This window comes from Haliaeetus albicilla, chromosome 11, assembly GCF_947461875.1.
Source record: "Haliaeetus albicilla chromosome 11, bHalAlb1.1, whole genome shotgun sequence".
In the NCBI taxonomy this organism is placed as follows: Eukaryota; Metazoa; Chordata; class Aves; order Accipitriformes; family Accipitridae; genus Haliaeetus; species Haliaeetus albicilla.
The window spans coordinates 20,017,974-20,043,142 of record NC_091493.1 but is presented as its reverse complement, the minus strand read 5'-3'; the positions used below and the strand labels follow the sequence as shown (position 1 = coordinate 20,043,142).

The 25,169-nt window shown below is 45.7% G+C and overlaps 2 protein-coding genes across 5 annotated transcripts; both read right to left on the bottom strand.

The window, feature by feature from the left end:
* Nucleotides 1–303: 303 nt before the first annotated feature.
* Nucleotides 304–4,219, bottom strand: BLOC1S2 (biogenesis of lysosomal organelles complex 1 subunit 2). 2 transcript variants are annotated; one of them, XM_069796517.1, is made up of 5 exons: nt 4,061–4,219; nt 3,003–3,119; nt 2,008–2,127; nt 1,397–1,510; nt 304–854 (listed from the first exon to the last, which is right to left on the bottom strand). In XM_069796517.1, the coding sequence occupies exons 1-5, from the start codon at nt 4,110–4,112 to the stop codon at nt 796–798; spliced, it is 462 nt and encodes a 153-aa protein (XP_069652618.1). In that variant the 5' UTR covers nt 4,113–4,219; the 3' UTR covers nt 304–795. The 2 variants fall into 2 exon arrangements, with proteins under 2 accessions (XP_069652618.1, XP_069652619.1); XM_069796518.1 differs by having other exon boundaries at nt 304–862; nt 1,406–1,510.
* A 1,319-nt stretch (nt 4,220–5,538) lies between these two features.
* Nucleotides 5,539–24,812, bottom strand: LOC104313243 (broad substrate specificity ATP-binding cassette transporter ABCG2-like). 3 transcript variants are annotated; one of them, XM_069796514.1, is made up of 16 exons: nt 24,500–24,812; nt 21,815–22,098; nt 21,185–21,244; nt 19,791–19,905; nt 17,456–17,608; nt 16,523–16,680; nt 15,253–15,404; nt 13,902–14,018; nt 12,782–13,047; nt 12,138–12,220; nt 11,666–11,755; nt 10,223–10,347; nt 9,702–9,856; nt 8,170–8,259; nt 6,807–6,919; nt 5,539–5,879 (listed from the first exon to the last, which is right to left on the bottom strand). In XM_069796514.1, exons 2-16 carry the CDS (start codon nt 22,096–22,098, stop codon nt 5,732–5,734), a joined length of 2,109 nt encoding a protein of 702 aa, XP_069652615.1. In that variant the 5' UTR covers nt 24,500–24,812; the 3' UTR covers nt 5,539–5,731. The 3 variants fall into 3 exon arrangements, with proteins under 3 accessions (XP_069652615.1, XP_069652616.1, XP_069652617.1); XM_069796515.1 differs by lacking the exon at nt 24,500–24,812 and adding an exon at nt 23,063–23,608; XM_069796516.1 differs by lacking the exon at nt 24,500–24,812 and having other exon boundaries at nt 21,185–21,324; nt 21,815–21,898.
* Nucleotides 24,813–25,169: the final 357 nt, after the last annotated feature.

The window sequence follows — 25,169 nt, the reverse complement described above, 5'->3', positions numbered from 1 at the left end:
GCTTTTTGTGCTGGGCGTGCCTCTTAAAAAACTACTAGGATCAAAATTCATTGGTAAAGTAGAGAAAGGATCTGCTAGGTTAACTGAGCATGTGATAAAGCAGTACTGCTTGCAATTTCACCTGAGGTCCAGACAATCAAAGAATATAATTGCAGGAATACTTGACGCAGAGTTTAAAACATGTTGGCTTCTATGATCTCCAGTAGCTGGAAGGAGTTTGTCTTTATTAACAGACCCTTTGAAAAAAATAAAGACAACTTACATAATCTTTCCAACAGGAACTTGAGATTCCAGAGAGACAAATGCAGCAAGTTGTTTTATTGTAAGTTTATAATAATTAGTCTCTCTATTTAAAACAGATAAAAGTGGATACCAAAATGAAGTGTTTTCAATACCATGCTCATAACTCCAAAGGCCTGGGTATCTTCTCAATGCAGAGCTCAATGAAGGAAAAAAAAAAAAAGAAGTTTAGGTCCCGCTGCTACTAAGAGAAAATGTTTTTATAGGTTATGGAGGGCTTTTCCTAGACAGAGTATTTCATGTGGGACATAGGACTAACACACAGGCAGCCAATATCAACGTATGGGTTAGGGACAGGCTTCTACTTTTCACTGCAGAACAACTGAGGCAACAGAACCTCTTGAGAAGAGGAAAATATTATTCAGCCTTAAGCCTGAATACAGCCTACTGTATTCAATAGATAGAAAAAGTTACCAGTCTTGATGTTAGCTGTAACCAAATCCTTGTCAACATACAGAATTGCTGTTGCGCAACTTAAACAGAAATCAGTCTGACTCATGCCCAACTCCAACTTAAAGACTGTTGTAATTTCATCGTTTCTCCAGTTTTTTGTACTTGGCTTCTGCAGAAGGAAAAATAACAATATTTTAGGATGGGATATGTAAAAGTTTTGAATCCTGTAAGCTGCCATACATCTTAAAATTCAAGTTAATTTACAGTATCACTCAGGGTCAGTTGTTACTAAAGCATTTAGGCAAATATAATTGTACAATAAACTTTTTTAAGAACCAGGTGCTTAAGTCAGGCCAGTAATATTAATTTAAGCTAAGGGGACTTGGGTGCCTGGGCGAACTTTATGAATCGCTCTATTTGCAGGATTAAACAACTGTCTTTAGAATTTGGGTCAGTGCATATTGTAAAACAGAAATCAAGCCTCACTAATAAGCTGTAGTTGAATAAAACCTGTACTAGTCCACCTCCATTTAACTTGTTGTACTAATCTTTTCCCAACGCTTACCACTTCACATACAATGTCTGTTGCTCAAAAGTAGCATAGGCAACTCTGCAGCTCAGATTTGTTAAATGGAGGAGTTTACTTTGTCTTTTTAAATCCCCTTGCAAGGGCCTATGCTGCTAGGTAGTAACAGTAGAGGACAATAGTTACCAAGTTTTTTGGAATATGCATCCAATTTATAAGCTGCCTGCTCCAGAGCTGCAACCTGTTCCTCAATTAGGTTGATTTGTTCCAGATACGGCTGAAGAGCAGCATCTTAAAAAAGCAGAAAAATCATATCTGTCAGTTCTCAGTAATTCACTTCCAAGAAACAGTTCATACTTGAAACACAAGAATTTCTCATTACATTCTTTAGATAGAACAATTTAAAATCTCCTTCCTTCCCCTGACCCAAAATCAAGCGGTGATACTGATAGCCATGTTCCAGGAAAGTATGAAATGTTTAAGAGTACTGGCTAGACTCAACACAAATAACAATACAACGTGAATCAAAAGAAGTGTTATTTCCTATCAGATCCAAAATCTGGAGTAAAACAGGACATAAATTCAGATGTGTTTTCTCTTATGCTAGTCTACATAGTCTATAGCTGTAAAGAAACATACAAGATTGGCATTGTATAGCAGCATGTCTATTTCAATGAGTTTTCTTTCCTTCAGCACCTAATGAAGTATGAACTATCTGACTCTTAGATGCTTCATTTCCCAAACAAGTGTACTGTTCATTATACCCCTACTTTATTTGGTTTACTTACATTTTTGATTTAAATCCTTCAGATTTCTACTGATGTTTATAGCAATATCTTTCATTTCTAGGTACTTCAAGCTAGTCAGCTTATTCATGTTTTCCAAGAGTTTGTAGTCTTCACTGGTGGCTTAAAAAGAATAAGAGTTTATTTTAATTAAAAAGTTGATGCAGTTTGAATTGGGTGCAGACTCTTCAAGAGAACAAGAGATTTCAAACCAATAGCCAAATGTAAAAAAGAATAGTTTAGATGGTAATAGAGGTATTAGTATAATGGTCTATAAGAAAAGAGATGACATGTTGTGAATTGTAAAAATCAACTGGACTGATGAATACTTACTCACTTTCAATTTTCGGGGTTTTTTTGAGAAAAAGTGACTAATTCCTCACATTTCTACTCTTATTCTGTCAGTTAAACGCTTATGTTTACAAAACTGATAGCACAAATCCAGACTGGTAATCTGTAACATATACCCTTCAAGTCCATGCAAATCAGTAGTGCTATGTAGGACTTTCAAAATTAGAGCCTATGGAATCCATTAACTTGTTGAGCAGTTTACTTTGCTCCAGTTAATGTTGCACAGCAGTTTATTCTAAAGCATGACTGTTGGAAAACATGCGTATGATCCTCGTTCTCACTCAGAAACAAAATAGCTGCACATGTTCCACTCAGTTGTGCTTCTCTTCTAGTCCTTCTTAACTTAGACCCCTTTGGTTTGTTTGTTTTTCCATGTACAAGCTTCTGCAAGACTAAAAATAATTTTTTTTTAAGTTGCTGATATCACCCTGAATTCTTCTGAAAAGTATTTGTGCTATTCTGGGACTTCATTAATATGATTAATCTCAGTGTTGTTAGTAGTCTAGCAACATGCCAGGGTTGAACTGCCAGTCTTGCTAGATATGATCTAAATAGGTATCGTTTAGACAAACTACACAACAGATTTCTTTAACAGAAAATGAAAAGAACCAAAAACTTACTTGCAGGTCAGTAAAGCAGTGCCTTACCTGTCAGTTCACCTGTTAAATAAGTGGCCATTTTGTTGAACATGTCTTTACAGAGTTCATTGATGTCTGCCTCTGCTGGTTCCTTAGCTTCCTCCGCTGTTTCAACAGCAGGATCCTCTAATCAGGGTACAGACATTACAGGGTTAGAGTTAGGGGAAAGTTAGCAGGTACAGAAATACTCCATAAAGATTAAATGGTCCCATTTTTTTTCCGCTTCGAATTGACTACACCTACTTGCCATGTAAGTTGTCTACTTTACACTAAGGGGTAACAAACCTAGGCAGTTTCCTTGAAGTAGCATCAAGATTATTTCAAAATAATACTTTGTGACCATTTAAGGGAGAGGCACCTGGCCTGACCGCACCTGCAAATATCAGCCCCCTCCTGCACCTAGACGACAGGAAGGGAATGTGGGGAGAACTTTTGAGTGACTTTGTGCACAATGCTACTGATGTTTATTTCTAGGCACTGATTCAGAATATAAGAATAGACACCCCCCCAGTCCATTTCACGAGGGGCTACAACAGATCCCCACTGTGGAAAGCGATAATCGCCGCTTTTCTTCTCCAAATCCACTTCTACCGCAACCCGCCCTTGGTCCGCTCTTCGCAGGAGCAGCTCAGCACCTCTTCCTCAGCCCGGCAAGTCGCTCTTCGCTGTGCGGGCAGCTTTTGCCGGCTTGAACGCAAAGGCTGCCCCGAGGCCCACGGCTCCCGCCGGCCGAAGCGGCGGCGCGGGGAGCGGCGGCGAGCGGCACACGGCGGTACGACCCTGGCGGGATGCAGCCGCCGGGCTCCATGGGACCAGCCGGCCGGCCGACATACGCGAAACCGCGGGCCCGCCCCGCAGCCGGCCCCCACCCCACCTCCGGAGCCCTTCCAGCCGCGGGACGGCTGCTGCCGTGCCGGGAGCAGGCCGCGGCCTGGCAGGGCCCGTCCACCGCCACGCGGCCAAGGGCCGAACCCGGAGACGGGGACGGAGAGAAGAGAAGGGGGACTGAGAGGAGAGGACAGGAGAGGGAGGACAGGAGGGCGACGGCGACGACCCCGGCCCCTTACGCTTAGCGGGCTGCGCGCCGGCCTCGGGCAGCCCCTCCGCCGCGGTCGCCATGGCGACAGGCCCTCTCCCGCGGCGCCCGCTTCCGCCTTCGGAGCCGCGCACGGCCGCGGCCTCGCCCCCGGCCGCGGTGGCGCATGCGCGGTTGCGGGCGGGAGGGCGGCGGCGGCGGCTGGCCGGGGAAGGCAGCCGCCCTCGGCGCTGGGCCCTGGCCGGCGGGGATGCCACCGCCGTGCCGGCTCCGGCCCGCTCCCCGCCGGGCCACGCGGCAGCCGGGGCCTGACAGCCGCCCCGCGCCTGGATCCGGGGCCTGCCCCCCCTTCCCTGCTTCTGTCCGCGTCGTGAGGGGAGGCGTCCGCCACCGCGTGCGTGAGGTGTCTGGCGGGGGACAGCCTCGGTGGCGCGAACAAGCAAGAACAAACGACCGTCATCACGGCTGGAGGAGAAAGACAAACACCGAGGTGTAAAACGGGGCACGAGTTTACTTCTTACCAGCTGTAGAAGGCAGTGAAGCAGCACAGAAAGAGCACGGTTTGTGCCTGACGCAGCTGCGCTCTCAGTTTGATTATTTCCCTCTTTCTAATGCCACGACTGAACCATTTATTGCAAGAGCACCGGAAGCACTTTCGGACTGCAGGCCAGTCTCAAGGGCTGCTGCTAGCCCGGCCTTCACAAGCAAGCCATCCTTGCGTTTGAGGATGTTTTCCTTTGGCTTAGCTGGTTCACTTGGATCTGAGGGTCTTAATGCAGCTTAAAAGCAGCTCTGCTTTTGCTGATGATGTGGTGAGGAGACAACTGCTGGCACGCCACAACACTGTCTACAGGAGTTTTTTCAGATGATAGTATAAGGACCACTATGTATAGATGGTGCAGCTAAGCATTAAGTCTGTTAAAAAGATCTGCCATTGCTAAGTATACAAATTTTTATTAAAAGAAAAAAGGGAATTTCCTCCCCTCCTCTTAAGCAGTAAATGTATTTTTTGCTGGGGGGGGGGCCAGGGTTTGGAGGGGTGGTTTGTTTTGGGTTTTTTTACAGTACAACAATATATATTTGTCACTATTCTTAGATGAGATGTCTTAACACCACTACTGTTTAGTTTTTAATCAAGCAAAAGTTGTTTCTGCAAGTAGCTCCCATTGAGAAGCTACTAGAAGTATAACTCTTCTTGCTTGGCAAGGAGCATTCATTCCCTTTACTGACTTCAAACTCAAATGCATCTCCAACACGCTGTGAACGGTCTCTGGCTCTCCTCACATGTGACAGGCACTAACAAGGGGCAACATATCAATGCATAAATGCCATCATCACCTTACACCACTTGTGATTTAGAAGCTCACATATTCAAATGAAAATGTTTCCCTTTGAACATTTCCTGTGTAAGTTGGCCACAGAAGAATAATGCTTTACAATATACAGTTTGATATGTACCTAAGGAATTATGAGAACTATATTCTCTTACAAAAAAACACTTACGCAATGTACATTAATGCATTTCTTCTTAAAAACCAAAATCATACAGTTGTGTGGAGTTCGTGCTCCAGAAACAAGGGGACAGGGTTCCCATCTGAAGTCCAGTAAAGTCAGCTGAAATCTTTTGGCAATCTCCAGTACGCCCTAACAAGCTTTGCAGTTTTAAGATTAGAGAAGCTGCAGAGCAAGGCACTGCAGGAGTCTATGTGAACTTTCTCATAAACCGGAGTTTCGCATAGGCAATGATAAGGAAGATAACAGTCATGCAGACGAGAGCCACTATATTTTCCCACATTGCCCAGTTGGTAGGTGCGATTCCTTGGCTGCACAGGTATGCTTCACCAGAACACCTGCAGAAAAGCATGGGGAAGAAGTTGGTATTACTATGTGGTGCAAGTCTTCAGGTAGTTACTTTTATTCCTGTTCCACAAAGATTCTTCAACCCTCAACTCTGCAAAACAGGTGACAGAAGTAGAGTAACTTCATAAGCTATCACTAAAAAAAGCTTAAGGGACAAATCTAGATCTCTGGTTCTCATCATTTTTCAGTACAATCCTAAGTGTTGTTTATAGATAGCTGGCAATTTACGAGTAAACCTCAGAACCACATTGAACTGTGTTAAGTACAAAAGCATTAGTTTCACGCAGCAATCATTGGAGGTCGTAGCAGGGTTTGGGATCCAAAAGCTGTGGAAACAGTGCTCTAGCACCATTCTCTGCAATAACCTCAGTTTGCCAGCCCTCCAGCATGTGTCACGAAATACTTATGTTGCTACAACCTAAGTTGTACAATACTCTTAAAATAGTCAAGAATATTTCAAATGGGGCAGTAGCACGGGGAGATAGATACCTTGGCTTGCTGCTGTATCTGCAGGGAGGTTAATATTTAGAACTCTGCTCTGAGGGGCAGGCATGTTTCTGATCACAGGTCTACTGCTAACCAACAACTTTGTAGCTGTCCACACATTTCATTTCCATTGCTAAATGGCCCTGGGTTTGTTTAAGAAAACTGATAAGCCAGGGCTAGGCTATCAAAGACAAAAGTCAATTTAGCTCATCTGCCTATTTTTAGGAGTAAAGTTTCATCCCTACTTCACTCTTCTGTAATTGTGAGGTTTTATTACATACTCCTAAAATACATTATTTTGGGACATATTATTGAGACTGGCCTGTGAGTGGTTATTCTGTGAATAATATAAAAATTTGAAACAGTCAGACTTCTCTCTAAGCAAGCCATCACAAATCAGGCCCAAGAACCACCATGAGTTAGAGACTTACATTTCTCCTGAAATATCAGGGGGACAACTGTCTACATCTCCCACAGATGCTGTAACATTTGGATTCTTCTCACCACAGAAATAGAGATCTCTGAACTCATTCACTTGAAGAGCCTAGGGAAAGAGGCAGACATCAGATTTTTACAGTTAGTGATTTGAGGTGCTAAAACTGAAACATCTTGAAGGAATTTGATTATTAGAAGACACGTAACACCATTGGAACTGTATGTTTATGATCCTTTTTATTTTGAAGCTTTTAATCACTGCCTTTCTGAGGAACTGCTCCAAGTTCTATGTGCAGAATGGTTTGGTGTCTGAGTCTTTGGCTTCAAAGTTACATTTCAGTGATTGAGCCATGGGTTTCTGTCTTGCCAGCTACAAGTTCCTGTTCATTCATTTTCATCTGGGTCAAGCTACTGACCCAGAAAACCATGTGGCTGCATGCAGACACTCCAGCACCAGCACTGAAGCAGATGGCAAAGTCAGCCAAGGCAAGAGGGGAAGGGTTCCCCTGCACTGGCAACCTGGGCTAACTGCAGTCTCAGGGGACGCTTCCGTGTTCAGCAACACTGATAAAAGTATCTCGGTGATATCCAAACAGGGGAAGTCTCACACATCTCCCCCCCTCCCTGATCCTACCTCTCTCTTCCACTGGTGGTCAACATGGTCCTGCCCACACGACCCTGCACCAGCTCTGGCATTCATTTCACTCATTTTTACTCAGAGATAGAAAACTATTCATCCCAGATAGGCTTGGCCAGAATGAAGACAGGAGATGGAAGCACAACCTGTGCTTCCCACCTGTGACCAGTGGGTGACCTCCTACGTCTAATTACAGTGTTTCAAGCAGCTGCACCCTTAGCTTTCTGGTACCCTAGCTCCTTATTATTCAGAAATGGCAGTAAGTCATATTTCACTTCAGAGGAAGCCACACTGAAGACTGAGACACTCAGGATTATGGTAAATCCTTTAACTGGTTGGACAGTCATTAACCTCAGACCGGCCCCCCAAACAACAGTCTCTGGAGAGGCCATACAACATTTGACTTTATTCTAAACCATAGGGATCACTATTCAGGCTAGGAATTAGTGCCTCACTGGACAGCTCACTCTGCTGCTGTCCAGGTGGCACTAATTTTGTGGCACAAAGGATTTGTTCAATCTCTGAAACTTCCACCTCTTACACAGAGATTAACTTTGGCATGCTTTTGGGGGCTGGCTGGTTTGTTCTTCTTTTACCATATTCATACAAGGAAAATAAATAAATCTGACTTTCAAGAGAACTTAATTTATACTCAAAATCTCTCCAGGAAGCAGCAATGTGGCTACATTACTCACAGGAGACTGATGCTACTTTCTACTCACAGTAAGGCCGTATCGGGGGATGCTGAAGTACTTGAGCCAGTTCAGCCAGCCCATTACAGAAGGGAGGTTTACTAAGAGGCCTGAAAAGATCTGAAATAGAACAGAAGAGACTAATGAGTCACAAACTCCCTTTACTGCAAACAATGCCATTCCTGCACAGCTATTGCAGTTGCCCAGCAGAGGTGCACTGGGATAGAGGCACCTCCTACTGCTGTTACGCCTGGGCCTACAGGCATAAGGTTCAAACCCTGCAGCAGTCCCAGCCAACTGGCCCAACAGCACACCCAAGTACTCCAGCTGAACTGCTTGCAAAGAGGTCAGAAAGGTTTTCTACATCCACACGTGAGCTAAGAAGCATGCATGCTAACAACTTCTTAACTCTGGAGGAGTGTGTCCTATGGTAGAGCTAGCCAGAGGCTAAAGAAGGATGACTGGGAGATGAGGAAGTGGAGAAACAAGAAGGAAACCACGGGGAACCTTAAGGGCTGTTACTGTTTCAGCTTTCTCCTCCACCTACATCTTTTATCTGTGCTCTCTCCTGCCTGGAACAAGGCTTGCTCTTTTACTTCTTAGCGCAATTGGACTTCATAGCTAAACGTGGCACTTCAGGCTGTGCTTCATCACAACTGTTTCAGGTGCTTATCCTGCTGTCTTTCAGGACGTGCATGCCATTCCTTATATACTGTGACTTAACTCAATGTACATCACCTGCCCTTCACTACGCATGCATACTTCTCACCCCCAGCAAGCATTTGAAGCGATACACTATCACTTAACTTAGTGCAAAAGCAGGTTAAGTTGCAAATTGAAGAACAAATGATGAGCTGTGGGCTTAGAATATGTACACACACAGCTACCAGGAACCACCTGACAGGAGGTACTTTTTATGCTAAGGTAACTTGATACGCCTCACAGTCAAGAAGTTTCATCACTAACATTATCTCTTTGAAAAAGAATTCACATCCCTCATCTATGAGTAGTCAAAATTCCTTTCTCTCTCACTTGTTCTCTTCCTTAGAAGTCCTTGAAGAAGATTATTGAAGTAATTTCTGGAACCCATGGGCAATACTGAATTAAAATAAAGAGAGGGTATGCTGCTAATCCCACTGGGCAACAAAAATTAATGCAATAAAGTCAATCGATCTAAAGCTTGTTTCAAGACTTTTTCCTTTTAAACGATCTAGTTGATCACTTAGATTTCTAATACTGGAATTGCAAGATTTTTTTTAAATCAATTTTTGTAAGGATGATTTAAAAAAAACCCAAACACTTTTTTGGGGCACACTCTTTCAAAGCTCTGGTGGCATCACACCTACTGAATTGCAACTGAGCAATGATTTGACCCTTAGATTACAAGCCAGCAGAAGTACATCTTTGACTACACTGACAATAAAATCACAGGCATGGGGCTGACATGCTACTGGACTGTGGATTCTCAGCCTGCTTAGGGCTGGCTCAACCCAGTCCTTTCAGCCTGTCTCAGCTGCTTCCTCAGCTCCACTAAAGGAGCACACACACCCTTGTATACTTACAAGCATCAGGACAAAACAAATAGTGATGAGCAGATTGGCCACAGCCACCATATCCATCCCAGCACTGATAGCCAGAGACATGGCCGTGGCAGTGTAGGACACCAATACCAGGGTCAGCATGAAGAAGAAGAACTGGCCTGCAACAGCTTGGTATCCTGTCAAAAAACAGAAAGGAAAGAGTCCGGTAAACAACCGCATTATGAATCCCATAATAGGTACCCTTGGACTCCTATACAAGACAGGGAAAGCAGGAAGAAAGACCAAGTCTGGAGTTGGCAGGAACTATGCATGCTCCAAAGGCCCAAAGAGCATTACCGAAAGATGTGGTCAAGCAGGTCCCTGTCTTAGATTGCTGGTGTCTCTGCCCCTGCCCCAGAGTCCTCTGAAGTTGTGATGCCAAGCTCTTAAATCAATTGAAGGTTCAACTGTTTTTGTGTTATAGATATAGGAATTAAACTGACTAAGTCAGAAACCAAATGTGTTGGAAGATGACAGGTTCAACGAAAGCATCAATTCTTTACCAATCATCCAGTAACTGATGCATGAGAATATGATGGCTGGAGCAGTTCTCATGGGCAGCAGATCTCCTATCATCAAGGCCAGGAAATAGGCAGACACACGGTAATATCCACTGGTGTATTGATGGCTGCGAGGACAGGAAGGAGGGGAGTTGTACAGGTTTAGAGGTTATCTAGAAAGCAGGCTCAGCATGCGTGTCTGATTTATCCTGTTTCAGTTTCCTGCTCTCTCTACCACTGACTCCTCTATATGCAAGTTGCTTATTGTCTCTGTGCTATCACTTCCCACTCTGTAAAGCAAGGGCTGATCTATCTCACAGGCCCTGCGGTCATACTGGGAGCCCTCTGAGGAAAGTGAATGAAAGGCTATGTGACTGCTAAGTAACATATTGGAAAAAAGCTCCTAAATCTCTTTTCAAAGAGAATGATCCTTAATACAAGAACATGGGAAAGTGTTAGACTGCTGTTAACTGGAGGAACACTTCATCCACAGCTAACTCATACAGCTGCTTCCAGGGGAGAAGGAATGATACCCAACAATGACCTTTAGGACATCAACTCACCTCTAGTTCACAGGGCATTTAAATGTCATTATGATTATTTTGCTGCCTAATGGAGCTCATGAAAAGATGCTTTAATTAGTGAGGTGCCAAAATCCCCATTGACACAGCTGGTAAGCTAAGCTGGTAAGCAGGGCAGACTGGCAAGAAATGTCAGTGTGGGTGAGATTCACTCCTGAGCAGCTGTTAAAGGCAATACTAAGCTGCTGTGAGCAACCTGTGGGTGGATGTGTGCATTCCAGGCAAAAATCTCCAATTTCCTCTTTACTGCATAGGATCTGTCTCTTGCCCTTTCATCCCATGAGCTGAAGGCTATTCCAAACTATATTTTCAACATACATGTATATATACATGTATGTATATTATATCTACACGCTTTCACATAGATATACAAACACATATATATAGACAGAGAGATGCGCTTGATTATTAGGGAGCTCTTGCAAGCCAGCCAGCAGCCATCTTCATGCGCATCCCTTGTGAAGCTTTTCTAAGAACTCTCCCATCATCTTTGCATAGTCTTACCACTTTAGGACCACTGCAAGACAGTGTCTCAACCCTGTCAGCAAGAGGGCAGGCAGCGTTCACAGTCTGCAGGATTCACAGGCAGACTTCAAGAACAACTATTACCAAAAGTGGGTAGTAAAAGCACTTCTCAATAAACTGTGACACAGCAAGCAAGTAAAGGCATTTTATTTCTCCCCTCCTTCCTCCACCTCTTAGCATTTCAGCTCCCTGCTCAACAGACCAATTTAGCATTACTGATGCAATGTGATGTTGCAAGGGAGCAATCAAATCTTTGGTTGAAATAATTTTGTTTAGCCTGTAAGATACTCTCCCTGCCTCAATCCAGGGTATGAGACAGTCTAAGTGCCTCACTACTTACACAAATAGTTTCTTGTCTCTGATGAACAGCTCGATTGCAGAGACACTGGAAAAACACTGGTTTGTGGTGACAAAAAACAAGGATCCAACCCTAGAAGGCAAAACAGAACAGACAAAAAGTGAGGAAACAGCCTAGATCAACACTGGCAGCCTCAGACATCATCACGCCATCAAGTCAGTGCTTTTCTGTCTCTGTCCACAGAATGGAGATATTTAATTGTGCTGCTGTAGATCTTAGCTGTAAAACCAGGTTTATTCCTTTATCTTCCCTTTCACATCTCCTTTGTATATATGTACGAGCCCAACAGAACTGCAGTCCCCTTAGGGCCTCCAGCAATACCATGCTGCAGTGCATTGAGGCTTGTGAACCCAGCCCTCCTTTGTGGTCCAAGTGGATCCCAAGGCCTTCCCTGTGGCTGAAACCTGTCTTCTACAGATAGAAAAATGAGCAAAGCTGTGGCTTTCCAACCTACCGATTCTGAATGCCACTTCGATCCAATTTTACGCCAAAAAAGATAGCACCCACAACCAAGGCTAGAATTATGGTCACTGCAATCTAGAAGTGGAAAGAAGAAAGGGAAAAAAAGGAGTCCTTCAGATAAGTAAATAAGGACAAACTTATTATTAAGGCATATGCAGGGTTTAAGATTCACACTTGCCTAAAACTCTGCTGTTGTTAGTCAATGTATACCTATGACACACACAATTAAAAGCCTTATGGCAAATTTTCCAAGTTTATCTTCTTCACTTTTCTCCTTCCTCTGATCTTCTTTGGCTGGGAAGGGTTAGTAGAACCACACTTAAAGGATAACGCAGCTTAAAATTTCAAGTGATGCACAAAATTAACATCACCCTAGAAACTCCGCATGTGAACCAGAGAACGGAGCATTTCCCCCCACTCCCCAATCTTCAGTGCAGTGTCCTTGTGCTACACTACAATGGAGATTTTTTTCAAAAGCAACAAAGGTAGCTGGGCATCTCACTCCACTTAAGTAGCAGTGGCACAGGACTTTTCTGTTTCCCTAGCTGCCTTTGAAAACAAAAGTCTGTCCTACAAACTGCAGATTGTGGGACTGAGCGCAGAGGGAGTCTGAGACTTTTAGCAATTGTTACCTACTTGTGCAACAGAGGCCTGTGGGTTCCTGATGAGGTTTTTCAGAGAACGCTTGGACACCCAGTACAGCTGGGTGAGGAATCCATTTGCATAGGTAATCTCATGCCCCTGCTTGGATACAATCTGCTTGCTTCCCTGTCCAAGCTCCACTTTCTCCAGTGCTTCCTTTGTGCTCTGATACAGGCGGGAGTTGAGATATTTCTGGTGCAGCACATCTACCACACTGCCATCCACATTATCTTCTGCCACGCCATTTTCATTGCTTACCTCTGAGTAAGAAAGACAAGATATGGCTTGTGATTCCCCATGAACCCTACCTTCAGACATGGCCCATCAACATGCTCAGCCACTTTAGAGGGTGAATGAAAAAAGCAGAAATGCCCAAGAGAATTTGAATTGTTCAAGCCTTAGCTCTGAGCTTAAGAGGCTAGCTTGAGTGAGAGGGTTTCCCTCCAGTTTTAATCGAACCTAGCTAATCTGCCTGTTCTTTGTGGCATAAAAAAGGCCATATTCTTAGAATAAGGCACCAGAAAACCTTTGTTTCACTGAATTTTGGGGATATCAATATTTACTCTGATCTGTTTCCCCATCCCCAAAAAGCTCCATTACAAAAACTGTTCCCTTATAATCCTTCAGTCATGGATATGCTACCGCATCCCCAAACAAATATTTCCCAACATCTCACTCACTACATTGTTAGAGAGTTTGTTCTCTATTCTAGTTCCAGTCTTTCTCACTGCCCTGTAAATCCATTAGCCCTTAGCCTATCTACCCTCTCTTCTCTGCAGCAGCCTCTTATGTGACTAAAAACTTCTGCCTTCTGTCAGCTGTCTCTTGAGACTAAGCAATTCCAGTTTTTCAGTCTTACCCACACATGTTTTGTAAATTACTGATATCTATCACTGTGCTCCTATACTACTGAAGGAAGAAAAAAAAATCCCTTCTAAAAGTTTTCTGAGCTCTTTAAAGAAGCCCAAAGCAAAGCATATCTATTAGTAGGAAAAATAAAAAGATAATGAAGTGCCCTTAGACTGGCGGAAACCTGGAGAATAAAAGCTTGCCGTCACCACAAACAACTTCCCTTCTACACCAGCCAACAGTGGATTTCTCCTTCACAATTTACTTTTTCCTGTGTCCACAGGTCTGTGATCTTCCTTGCTTGCTGCCACAGCAGTTGAATCACCGTTTATGATATCAAGGAAGAAGTCAGCTGGATTGTTGAAGGGTTCACATTCATATCCTTAAAAAAAAAAACAAAAAACAAAACCAAACCCACACACATGCAACATGTTTGTATTGCACAGAGCACAGCTTGGAAGGTCAGGTCTAATACTATATCACTCTTCCACAACCCTGTTACAAGAAAACTTCACTGCTTTCCATAAGCATTAATTTACAGCAGTAAAATGGGCAGGATTTAGGAGATGGTGAATCTGAGGTTTCTATGGTTCTATCTATGGTACAGAGCTTCAAAGTTGCTTATTCTCCACTGATTTCAGATGAGGAGAAATCTGTAAATTGCTTCTACACAGCTCAGCATGGACAACCCTTGCCTCCTTCCCAGTGCTGTTCAACCACATCCCACTCTGAAAGACACACAGTTCCTCAGTAGATCTTGCTGGATGTCTGCTCTACAGCCTCAGATGCTTGCTCTAGAAGCTCAACTCTTGCTTGTGTTTCCTTGGTCACAAGGAAGAGAAAGGGCTGTCCAAGAGTGGCTTCTTATAATATGGTTCTAGCTATGGGATGAGGAGAAAAACAAACAAAAAAAGCAAGTATGCTTATTTTATAGCATTCCTGTGAGAAAGGAAGTGAGGCGGGATACTAAGAGGAGGAGTAGATGTACTGAGATTGGTTAAAGCATCTCCCGTAAAGCCAGGGGAAGCTTACAATCCAATGTGTTCATGGCTGCATCTAGACTAGATTGGAAATCCACTCCACATTCTTTGTCCATTATAGTCAGAAACCCTCACCCTGCTTACTTGGAGAGGTGGCAGCCACCCAACAGTGCAATTATTAACCCATCTTAAGACACACCATGATTTTGTCCTCTCAGTCTCCCGCCTGCATTGAGACTAGAGTAGATCCTTGGATCAGCCCCTACAGATTGCTGACAATCTGCAGGCTGTGGTTCAAAACCCACTGGGTCTGCCACCTAGGCCCAGTAGAACTACAAGCCTCATCTTGCCTGTTGTGCATCATGCTTCTAAATTCCAAGCAATTCTGGGGTTTTGTCCTGATGCAAGGCAAAACAAAGGCAGGAGAGCCATGGTCTGTGTTGCCTGAAAAATTTCATTTTTATAATTTTGGGTTTTTTCCTGTTCTACCATAACACTGTTCAGACTGCATGTGTACAACCCCTAGTATCCTAGTGATAAAACAGCACAGGACCATTATCCAGTGCTAGGGTAAGAATCTACCCACAGATTAAACTCATTAGCCAGTTGCCTTTGCTTTTGGCACAGAAGACTTACCAATAGAACTAAAGTACTCCAGGGCCTGCTTCGCAGGACCATGGTACAGCACCTTTCCCAAAGCTAGTAATGTCAGACTGTCAAACAGCTTGAATATGGAATAGCGGGGCTGATGGATGGAAAATATGATGGTTCGCCCTCTTCTTGAGAGCCTGAAATAGAAACAAAACATCTCTCAAATATACCACACTTTGCATTTCAGAAAGGTCATGTTAACCCAAGCAAAGAATAAGTATCCAAATCCAAGACAAATACTTGTCAGCTTCTCAGGATCTCGACCCGGAAAAGCTGTAGCTCCCCCTTCTCTGTCACTGTGTCAGATGCTGCCTGCAAGACCTTCAAGACAGCACCCATCGTTACAAGAGACCATCACTGCAGTCCAAGTAGACAAAGTATGAAGTTGTTTGTAGCTAGCAAAGTTTGAGGCCACATCTGTGTACAAACCCTCCTTACATGTTTTCTGTACCAGGCTTCAACTTGACTAACTGGAACAGTCCTACTGCACTCAATGGCAGTACCAGGCTTTACATAGCAGGCTGCGGAAGTCTGGCCAGCTGAGATTTCTCTTAGCTCTTCTGCTGAAGATTTACTCTCTAGGAAAGTCAAAACTAGTTTTCCTTCAGGTTTGTCAGATGCTTTTTCAATTGCTTTAGCACTGATGCCCAACAAGTATCCTTGCTGATCAAAGACCTCTATCCACAAAGAGCAGAGCAAAATGTCCCTCCAAGCAAAACCAGACAACATGCTACAAACCCAGGAGGAGGGTTAGAAAATTATTCTCATTAAATAAGCCTCGTTTGGCCCTCTTTGTACCAGAAGACAGTTCATCTCCAAAACACAGGAGACGAAGGTAAACACTGAGGGTAAACACTGATGGCAAATCTGCAGGTGAAGCCCAATCTGAGTTCAAGGCTGTTGCCAGAGTGGAGGAAGAGACTTTGTAATAGACTCAGCTGGAAGGCCAAGAAATTATGATTACAAGGCCTGACCTCCCAGTCCACCCCTCTCTGTGGCAAAGGGAAGCTGCCCAAGCTACATCTGCTTTTTGGGCTCCAATCCAATCCTTGCTGTGGAAAGATTCCCATTAACTTCAAAACGCTTTGGACAAGACCCAAATAAATAATTTACTACCACTTCTGAGTCTATTTGTCTAGCTTTTTTTTTTCTTTTTAAAAAGAGCACTGTAGCTACTCAGTTATAACAGCATTCCTTTTTTTACTAATGAGCTGACAACAAAATTGCAGCAAAGCCCTGAAGAACTAACTCTTACTTCTTCAAGAGGGTGAGGACTGCATTGGCTGTGCTGGCATCAAGGCCAGTTGTTGGCTCATCCAGAAAAAGGACTGGTGGCTCTGTGATGAGCTCCATCCCAATGTTGGTTCTCTTCCGTTCCCCTCCAGACACTCCTCGGATCAATTCGGTTCCTACCTATAAGCAGAAGAAATCAGGTACTTGCAACAAGACCTAGTCAGTGTGTGCTCTGGAGGTCAGAGCTCTCCACACCCAGCAACCCTTTTCATTTTCAGAGTCCCATTAGTGAACTCTAGGGCCAGCAGCAGACGATGGGTCTGACTCAGTGTGAGGGACTGTGTAGCAGTAAGCAGAGCCTGATTTTCAGAGGTACCAGGCACCTTATGACTTCAGGGAACAAGGATGACACTGACAAGGAAAAGCCAGAATGAGGCCACAGCAGTCAGAGGTGGCATTGGTGTTCAGGGATGCCTTTTGTTTGTAGCTCACCTGCTGCTCAAGTGAGAGTGGGATAAGTAAAGTAAAAGTAAAGGAAGAGTAAAAATGCTGCTGGGAGGAACAAGCTCTGCACAGAATTTCTCCATCATAGCCCAGCTTTGATGCTTACACCTTACAGCTTTCAGCACTGTAAAAACAATTTCCCTGTCTTGTCCCACAAAGCCGGGAAATGACTGAGCAGCTTTCCAAGGAGCAATGACTAGGTGACTTTTTCCCCTCTGAACTTATACAACATGCTGGACATGGCCCAAAATCTTCCCCTTTTAGTAGCAAATACACATACCTCTTTCCAAGCTACCTCCTGAGCTGGAGACTGATTTCTTGTGTGCAGTACGGTTTAGTCAGGTTCCTGCTTAGCTTAGTGTAGCTGCACTACATACACCATACTGCCCAGTCAAGTAGTTCAGTTTGCAGAAGTAGTATGATTTCTGAGAAAGGTATTCTCACTGCTCACCTTAGCATCAGCCACTTTGGTTAATCCCAGCTCACTGATTATCTGGGTGACTCGCTCTTCCTTCTCTTTAACACTGATGGAGCTGGGGAGTCGCAGGGCAGCAGAGAAGTGCAGGTTCTCCCTCACCGTCATTGTGCCCATGACAACATCATCCTGAAAACAGTACAAATGGACAGTTGGACAGCCTCGTTCTCAGCTACCTGACTGGGCACCAGAGTCCCTGTAGTGGCAGTTGCTGGACAAGGTGTTTGTGGACTACAGTGGAAACTGGACTGAGGGACAACCCCTGCTTCAAAACTTACATGACATGAAATTCAAGGTCACTCAGTTGCAGTCAAGGGGAGAATGCAGCTCTGCAGGTTCCCAGCTTACACCAAGCACCACCTCAGTCTGCTTTCAGGCTCAGGAATTCAAGTGCAGAGAGTACCATTTTGTACTGCACATGCATTTTCCCTACCAGCCAAAGGGAGGCAGAGAAGGAGAGCTGGCAGCTGGTTTTGTAAAGAGTTAAACTTCTGTCAGTCCAGCTGAAGCCAAAGGACGTTGCTAGTGCTCAGTGTTCAAGGTAGAGACACTCAGGGCTACACCTTTAGAAAAGCTTCAAGAGTCATATGCATTTTGAGTAAGAATCAAATCTATCCAGTTGACAAACATCTGGGGAGCCCACACCAACCTGTAACCACCACGAGCCAAACAGAGTTGACGTCAGGTCCAGCCAGAGCTCCATGCCTCTCCATCACCCCTGCTTTGATATTGGAGCCAATTCTGCATCCCACCATATGATGGGAGAAGGGCTGCAACACTGGGCAGCTGCTGAGAAACATGCCTGTTAATCAGGCACTTTTCAAACCTAGTGCCCTTTTGGAAGACACAGCCCCTAAGCTGCAGGGCAGCAGGTTCTTGCCTGCTTTGGGACTCCTTCCACATCAGATGTAGTTGATCAGCAGCACAAAGGATGTGCCAGCCAACCATGTTTGGCACTGGAGTTAAGAGGAAGATTGAACATGCTGCTGTGCTAGAAGTATGTGACAGATTACTCAGGGTGTAGTGTTATGATAAACTGGCCTTGCTGCCAAAGCTGGTTTAGGGATTTCCTACCATCACTTCCCTCCCCACACACCCTCAGTCTCTCACCCTAGCCTGCCATTTCCCATCCTCAGACCCACCAGTACAACTGTTAAGTCAACACACTGGAAACTAAACTGAATTTAAGCTACCTTAATACCAAATGTAACAAACTGTGGCATGACACCCTCACTTGAAGGCATGAGTGGAGACCACCAGCAGTTTTATAGGGATAACACATGACTTAGCATGTCTATATGCTCATCTGCATAAAACTGACCCTGTAAGTATGTATGTATTTATGTATTTAGGCCTTAAGTGTTGTTTGTAGTCTTTGGGCCACCTTTATTGATCTAGGGAGTACTGCATAGGGGTGGGAGGGGAGAGAGACCATTTAATGTCTCACCTAGTTGCCTATCATTTTAAGGTTAAGTTTCGTTGCTTTGGGCATTTGACAGACAAATGCCTCAAACTGGGACCACTTGCAAGAAACTTCCTGGCCATTCCTGAAACACTGAGGATTTGGGGATCTTTGACCTGCAGGATCAAGACTCAACATCAGACTCGTCACATGCATCCTTGTAGAGCCCCCCAGCTGGCAGCTTTCAGGAAAGCTGCCTATTTCACATCTGCCTGCAGTCAGAAGCCTGGATGGTTTCCAGATTTGGCTTCTCGTATGGCTGCCAAGAATCCCCTTCTCCTCAGCTCCCCCAGGGCTTTGAGGGTCTATTATTGGTCCAGGCCTCCACCCATTTCCGCAGATTCAGCCGTCTTTTCCTGTCTCCAAGTGCAATGAAGCTCTGTCCCAGCCAGCCAGAATCAGAGGAAGAACAGCAGGGATCTATTTACTTCCTAGAATTATTGCCTGATAGCTTGAAGGTACTTCTGCCAGCCAGAACTGCTTCTGAGTTTTACAACAAGGGATTTTGGGTGTTGTGGGTTTTTTTCCTCACCTTTTTATTTTTTTTAAACCCTTGCTAGTACTTCAGGGCAGAGCCCAAAGAACAAGCCACAGTAGTCCAGTGGTTTGGGCATCCATGTGGCTTTGGGAAGACAAACACCTTCCTGCTCGACTTGGTTAGAGTAACGATTTGATCCTCTTGTCAAAGGATTTGTCAGAAAAATACTGAATACTGTAACATCTGAGTTATCAAATTAGACTCTGTAGAGATCATTGAAAATTACCTAACTTAGTAGTTCATGCTTTGCTCATCTCACACGGTCTTCCCTCCCAAGGGCTCCCAGGTCTCCACTGAATGCAGTTACTCACCTGCACAACGTATCCCGAGATGCACTTGAAATTTGGAGGTTGTGGGATGCCATCTATAAGCACTTCTCCAGACAGGCCTGCTGGGTCCTTTCTGGCAGCCAGCACATCTAGGAGACTTCAGACAAACACCAGGCATTAGATTTTGCCATAACAGCTGCTTTTACCTTTGACTGGATAAGTACCACCAGTAAGGACTGCACTCACAGCCTGCTCATGACATGCTGCAAACCAAAGAGCACAGAAGGGGCTTCCTCTACTCTGGGGGCTTTAGCTCTTTGTACAGAAAGTCTGGTGTAGATACAGGATTTTCCAGCACAAGGTGTGCCATGGCATTATGGTAGTACACAGACCCTCACAGTTCACAGCAGTTAACCCCTTACAGACATACACTCAGTCTCTGTATTAACAGCTAACCTCAAATGCACAGAGACAAAAGGACCCTGCCGAGTAGCTGCAGTCTGCTCTCCAGCCAGAACTTTGATCTCAGGGAAATTAATCCAAATGGGTATAAACAAGACTAGAGTTAAGATTAATTCTATAAAGTCATTTTGTTTTAACATATCACTGGATTCTCCTTACTGCCAATGCAGAGGCCAGCCTGTCTGCTAGCTAAGTAAACACCACCCTGATCAAGTGCTGCTCTTGAAAACATCCTGATTAGCCAGCAGTCTCCTTAGAGAGGAAGATCAAGGGTCATCACAAAGACACACCTGTGTGAACCCTCGCCATATTTGCCAGTCTCTGACATTCTCAAAGGCAGAGAGTGACAAAGAGCTCTCTTACCATGGTTATACAGGAGAGAAAACAGCATCAGCACTGGCTGGAGATCGTCTGCGTGGTATTTCTCTGTGCTTTCATCCAAAGAACCCAAGCACATGTGCACCCCTCCCACCAGGCCACAGCCAAGCTGAGGATCCAGAGCATCCTACAGACTCACATTACACTGTATTTCTGTCAGTTGTCAGAGAGGGGTTTGGCCTAGCATCTTCAAGGAAGTCTTGCTGCAGTGACTTCACAGGGGATGGTATCTCTCCTGCCCCAAGGGAGCTTGCACACCCCGCCCCCCCCGACTCCATTACAGGTCTAGGACAGAGCCTACAACTAAGCTCCAGTCACCCCAGTTGAGCCTGGTATCTTAACTCAGGCCACCACCAAAAATGACTGCAGTAATATGGACCACCAATTGGAGCAGATGAGGGGTGTGACACCGCTGCAGGGCAAGAACTCCAGCAAAGCCAATAGAGGGACATGAGGTCAAAACACATCACCAGATTTCTCACAGGCATGCAAAGGTCTGAGCCTGCACATCCCTCACATCTCCCCCAACCCTCAGAACCCCAAATCCTCTTTGAACAGCTGACTGTCCATTTGAAGGAGCAGAAGAAATTACTCACGAAGATTTACCGCTCCCTGTTGGCCCCAGGATAGCATTCAAGCCTGGCTTCATAATGCCACTGGAAGAAGGAAAGAGTTATTTCCAAATGGAGGACTGTTCACATGCAGATCATAGTAGAGGTAAGGTGTGAACAAAATGCTGTTGAAAGGAAAACTTAGAGATTATTAAAAACTTCTCCTTAAATCTGAAATCAATAAGCATTTTTCCCTTCCTGTCCCAGACTGCCAGTCAGAACAGAACCAGAGCTGGACATAAAAAGCAATCTACAAAAGACAGAAATTGTCTTCCCTGCTGAGCTGGGTCTTGAAAAGAAGAAACAACTCCTCTCTGCTGTTCATTTCCTCCAACTGCAGCTCAAACCATAGTTAAGGGAACCCTCAGATCTCCTGGCAGAAGAGTTCACTCAAGTTTGGTCCTAATTTGCTCAGATCAATAACTGAAACTGCTCCAGCTATATCCCAGCTATTATGCCTAAAATCAAATCAGAAAGTGCTCACAGGAACTGCAGACTGACAGGAGGGTAGTCATTTCTTTACCAGCACAGCTGGATCTGGAAGGTGACATTGAGGTCACTGATTCACAGCAGCAGATTAATTCCTACCCTCCGGTATTTTATTTAAGAACTTACTAAACATTATGAAGGATCTTCTTTTCCACAGTTTTCCGTTTACATAGGAATCCACGGGACTGCTTAACGGAGTACTGGATATTATGGAAACTCACAACAGAGCCCCGAGGGGATCGGAGTGACTCTCGTGTTGGAAAAGAACGTTGGAAATTGCCTGCTCCTTCCTCTTCTCCAACAGAAATAATGCTGTGATCAAATGTGTCTGCCATCATGTCCTTGTTACACAGGTCAAGCTCCACTGCATGGAGTTTTTTGAGGTCACTGTTGTTTTGAGCAGTTCCCATCTGTTGAGACAAAGAACACAAAAACATGCAGGGAAAGGAGACATGTGAGCAAAGATTTCTGCAGAAAGCATCTTGGAAAAGCAACTTCATGCACACCACACCAATCCTTACAGGTGCCAAGTTTCCAAAAGGATGGACATCCTCACTGGAAGACATCCAGTAGTCCCCAAAAGCACGGAAACCCACAGATTTGGAACAATAGATGTAGCCTTTAAGAATAAGACATGTATGTTCTTGGAGTGATGCTAGCTCAAAGAGCATCTAATGAGGTAAAAAACAAGCCCATCTGTGATGGTCACGGTCTTGCTCAACACAGTGGGGACTAGAAATGCAAGCTGCTACCACTTAAGCTAAAGAGACTCAAGCTCCCATCCTTCAGGCGTAACATGTTTACCCCCACACACACCCCCACAAAGCCAGCAGAGAAAACCTATTAATGAATCTGTACGAAGAACCACAGGAAGAAAAATGGTTGTGCTTATGAAAATGAATGCCAGTCACAGGCACCTTGTTTGCTGGCACAAGTTTGTTTCAGAGGTACCAACATGATTAAAGTAACAACTACACGTGTTGCTTATGTTTCAGTCACACCAGTGGCAAGATACTTCACAACTACAAATAGGAAGAGAAATTTGGATTTGCCTGTAGGCACCATTTACCCTGAAGAACAGTAGGATTCCCCCCTCCCACAGGGAGAAATCGGGGACATGACACAGGAAGGAAAAACATGGTACACACTGATACATTAAGGAAAATTAAATATGATGTCTGTTTGTAATAACAAAGTTATAAAGCATTCTGGTTTAAGCAGATAAGCTGCCTCTGTAGCTTAGGATGGGAGCACCTGAAAGTGAGGAGATGTGAATAGCAAAGGGAAGGAACTGTTCTCCCTGTGCATGCATCAGAGCCTACATAGCAGGAAATATATCAATACGGGTGCAACCATTAATATTGATTCACTTACTAGTCGCAGCAGCAGAGCTCTTTTGTCAAGGGACTCCTTCCCTTTCTGTTGCTGTAACTGATGGAGACCAAGTTCGGATCTCTTCACTCATTTAAAAAGAAAGAAAACGTTTGAAGTTCTTGCCTTAATGTTGCATGTGAAGAACTTGGAAACTGCAGTCCCCAAGCTCTGCAGCCTGTGCAAGGCCTGGGTGTAACTTGTACCCTGCCTTTTAGCCAGGTGACCTCACAGCCGTAGACCTTCCTGTCCCCCTTCCAGGGAACTACAGCAAGGAAGAGAGGAATTACTACATGCCCCTTCCAGAAATTGAACATGACAGGTTAGACTAACACAAGTTAGCCTAATCATTTACTTCCCTTCTAGGTGCTGGCATGACAGTGTTTGCTGGAAAGCTAAAAATTTACTGAGATGTTGCAGAAAGCCAAGGAGGTCACCAGGCTAACTAAGAGAGCAAAGAGAGAGAACTGTCCGCAGACACATCCTTTGCTGGTTACTTGAGTTTTGTGGAAAGGTAGATGTATCCCACCGATCGTCCTTTTCCCACCATCTGCCCTTCTTGCCTCCCAGGACTGAGAGGGAGTAGGACCAACAATACCCACCACTGCAGAAGTAGTGGATTTCTCAGGGAGAGAGATGGTCATCCTTTTAAGAAACTGGGACTACAAGAGCCAGATTTAAAGAAACAGGAATTGCCCTTTCCTCTCTGCCTCTTCCTATCACTTAAAGCTCAAGAAGTTGCTGTCGTTTTTTCCTATATAAGTAAAATAAAAGTGGTGGGGAGAAGGAAGGGTTATTTAGCTTGGACACATCCTGAAGTCTAAGACTGGTAGCCCCCGGGAATGCCTTGCTTATGGGAAATGAGGATTGGCTGGTTACATCAGCAAGAGAAGGCTTATATGCTTGAATCGTTGCACAACAGATCAGGAGAAAAAAACAGTCAGGACAACAGTGACACCAGGGGCAAAGACCTGGTTAGACTTTTGAACGCTTGACTGTCTTGTATATCTCACAACTGTTATGGATAGGTTCTGTAGTTTATTACACCATAAACCCTTTTATATGGGTTTTCGCAAAGCTCCTGAGTAATGCTGGCAAGCTAAACCACTGCTGCAGGTATGTGCAAGGGCGATAGGAGGATGGGAAAAGCTTAGCAGAGGCTACAGGTAGGATCAGGCAGCGGCAGCACCTCGCAAGCAGTGGCCCTCCAGTCTCCCACCCTCGCCCCACGGGCCGGTTCCGCTCCTAAGCCGGAGCCGCGAACCGACCCGGCCGACCACACTCCGCTCTCCTCCCCAAACCCCCGCCTGCCAGCGGGGCAGCCCCGCGCCCCGGCCGAGCCGCGCCAGGAGCGCTGCCCGCCGGAGGGCCGCGCCGCGCCGCACCGCACCGCACCGCACCGCACCGCACCGCACCGCACCGCACCGCACCGCACGTTACCTCCCGGCTAGCGCGGCCCTCGGGGCGGCGGCGGCGAGGCTCCGGCGGTGGCGCTGCCTTGGCGGCCTTTTATAACCGGGTGCGGGCGGCGGGTTACATAAACCGGCGGCGGGGAGTGCCCGGCGCTGTCACGCAAACCCCGCCGGGACGCGGGCAAAGGCAGCGGCGGCGATGGAGCCCCGCTCCGCCGGGCAGCGCGGCCCGGCCCCCGGCTGCGCGACCCCCGGGCGGGTGCCGCCGCCCAGCCGGGCCGCCCCCGGCTTGCGTGGGCCGCGCTGGGGCAGCCGGTTCCCCCGGCCGGCGGCGCTGGGTCCGGGGCGGCGGCGCGGCGGAGCCCCCGTGCGCCGGGGTGCCCAGGGCTGCCCCGCGCTCTTACCCCGCCCTCCCGGGGCGGGGAGAGGAGGAGGAGGAGGAGGAGGAGGGGGAGGGGGAAGCAGCTCTCTTCTCTCGTTGGAACCCGCCGAAGCGGGGAAGGGGCATCGGACACGAGGGGACCAGTAAGTTGCCCGCGGCCCCTGCGCATCCCTGGCACAGAGGGGTGCAGCTGGCGGGGGGAGGCAGCACCCACTCTCTCTCCGGCCCTCCCACTTTCTGGAAAGGCCATCACACCCAGGGGATGGTTCCAGTTCATCTGGGTCAGCTGGGGCCAGAGGCAGTTCTGGGAACCAAC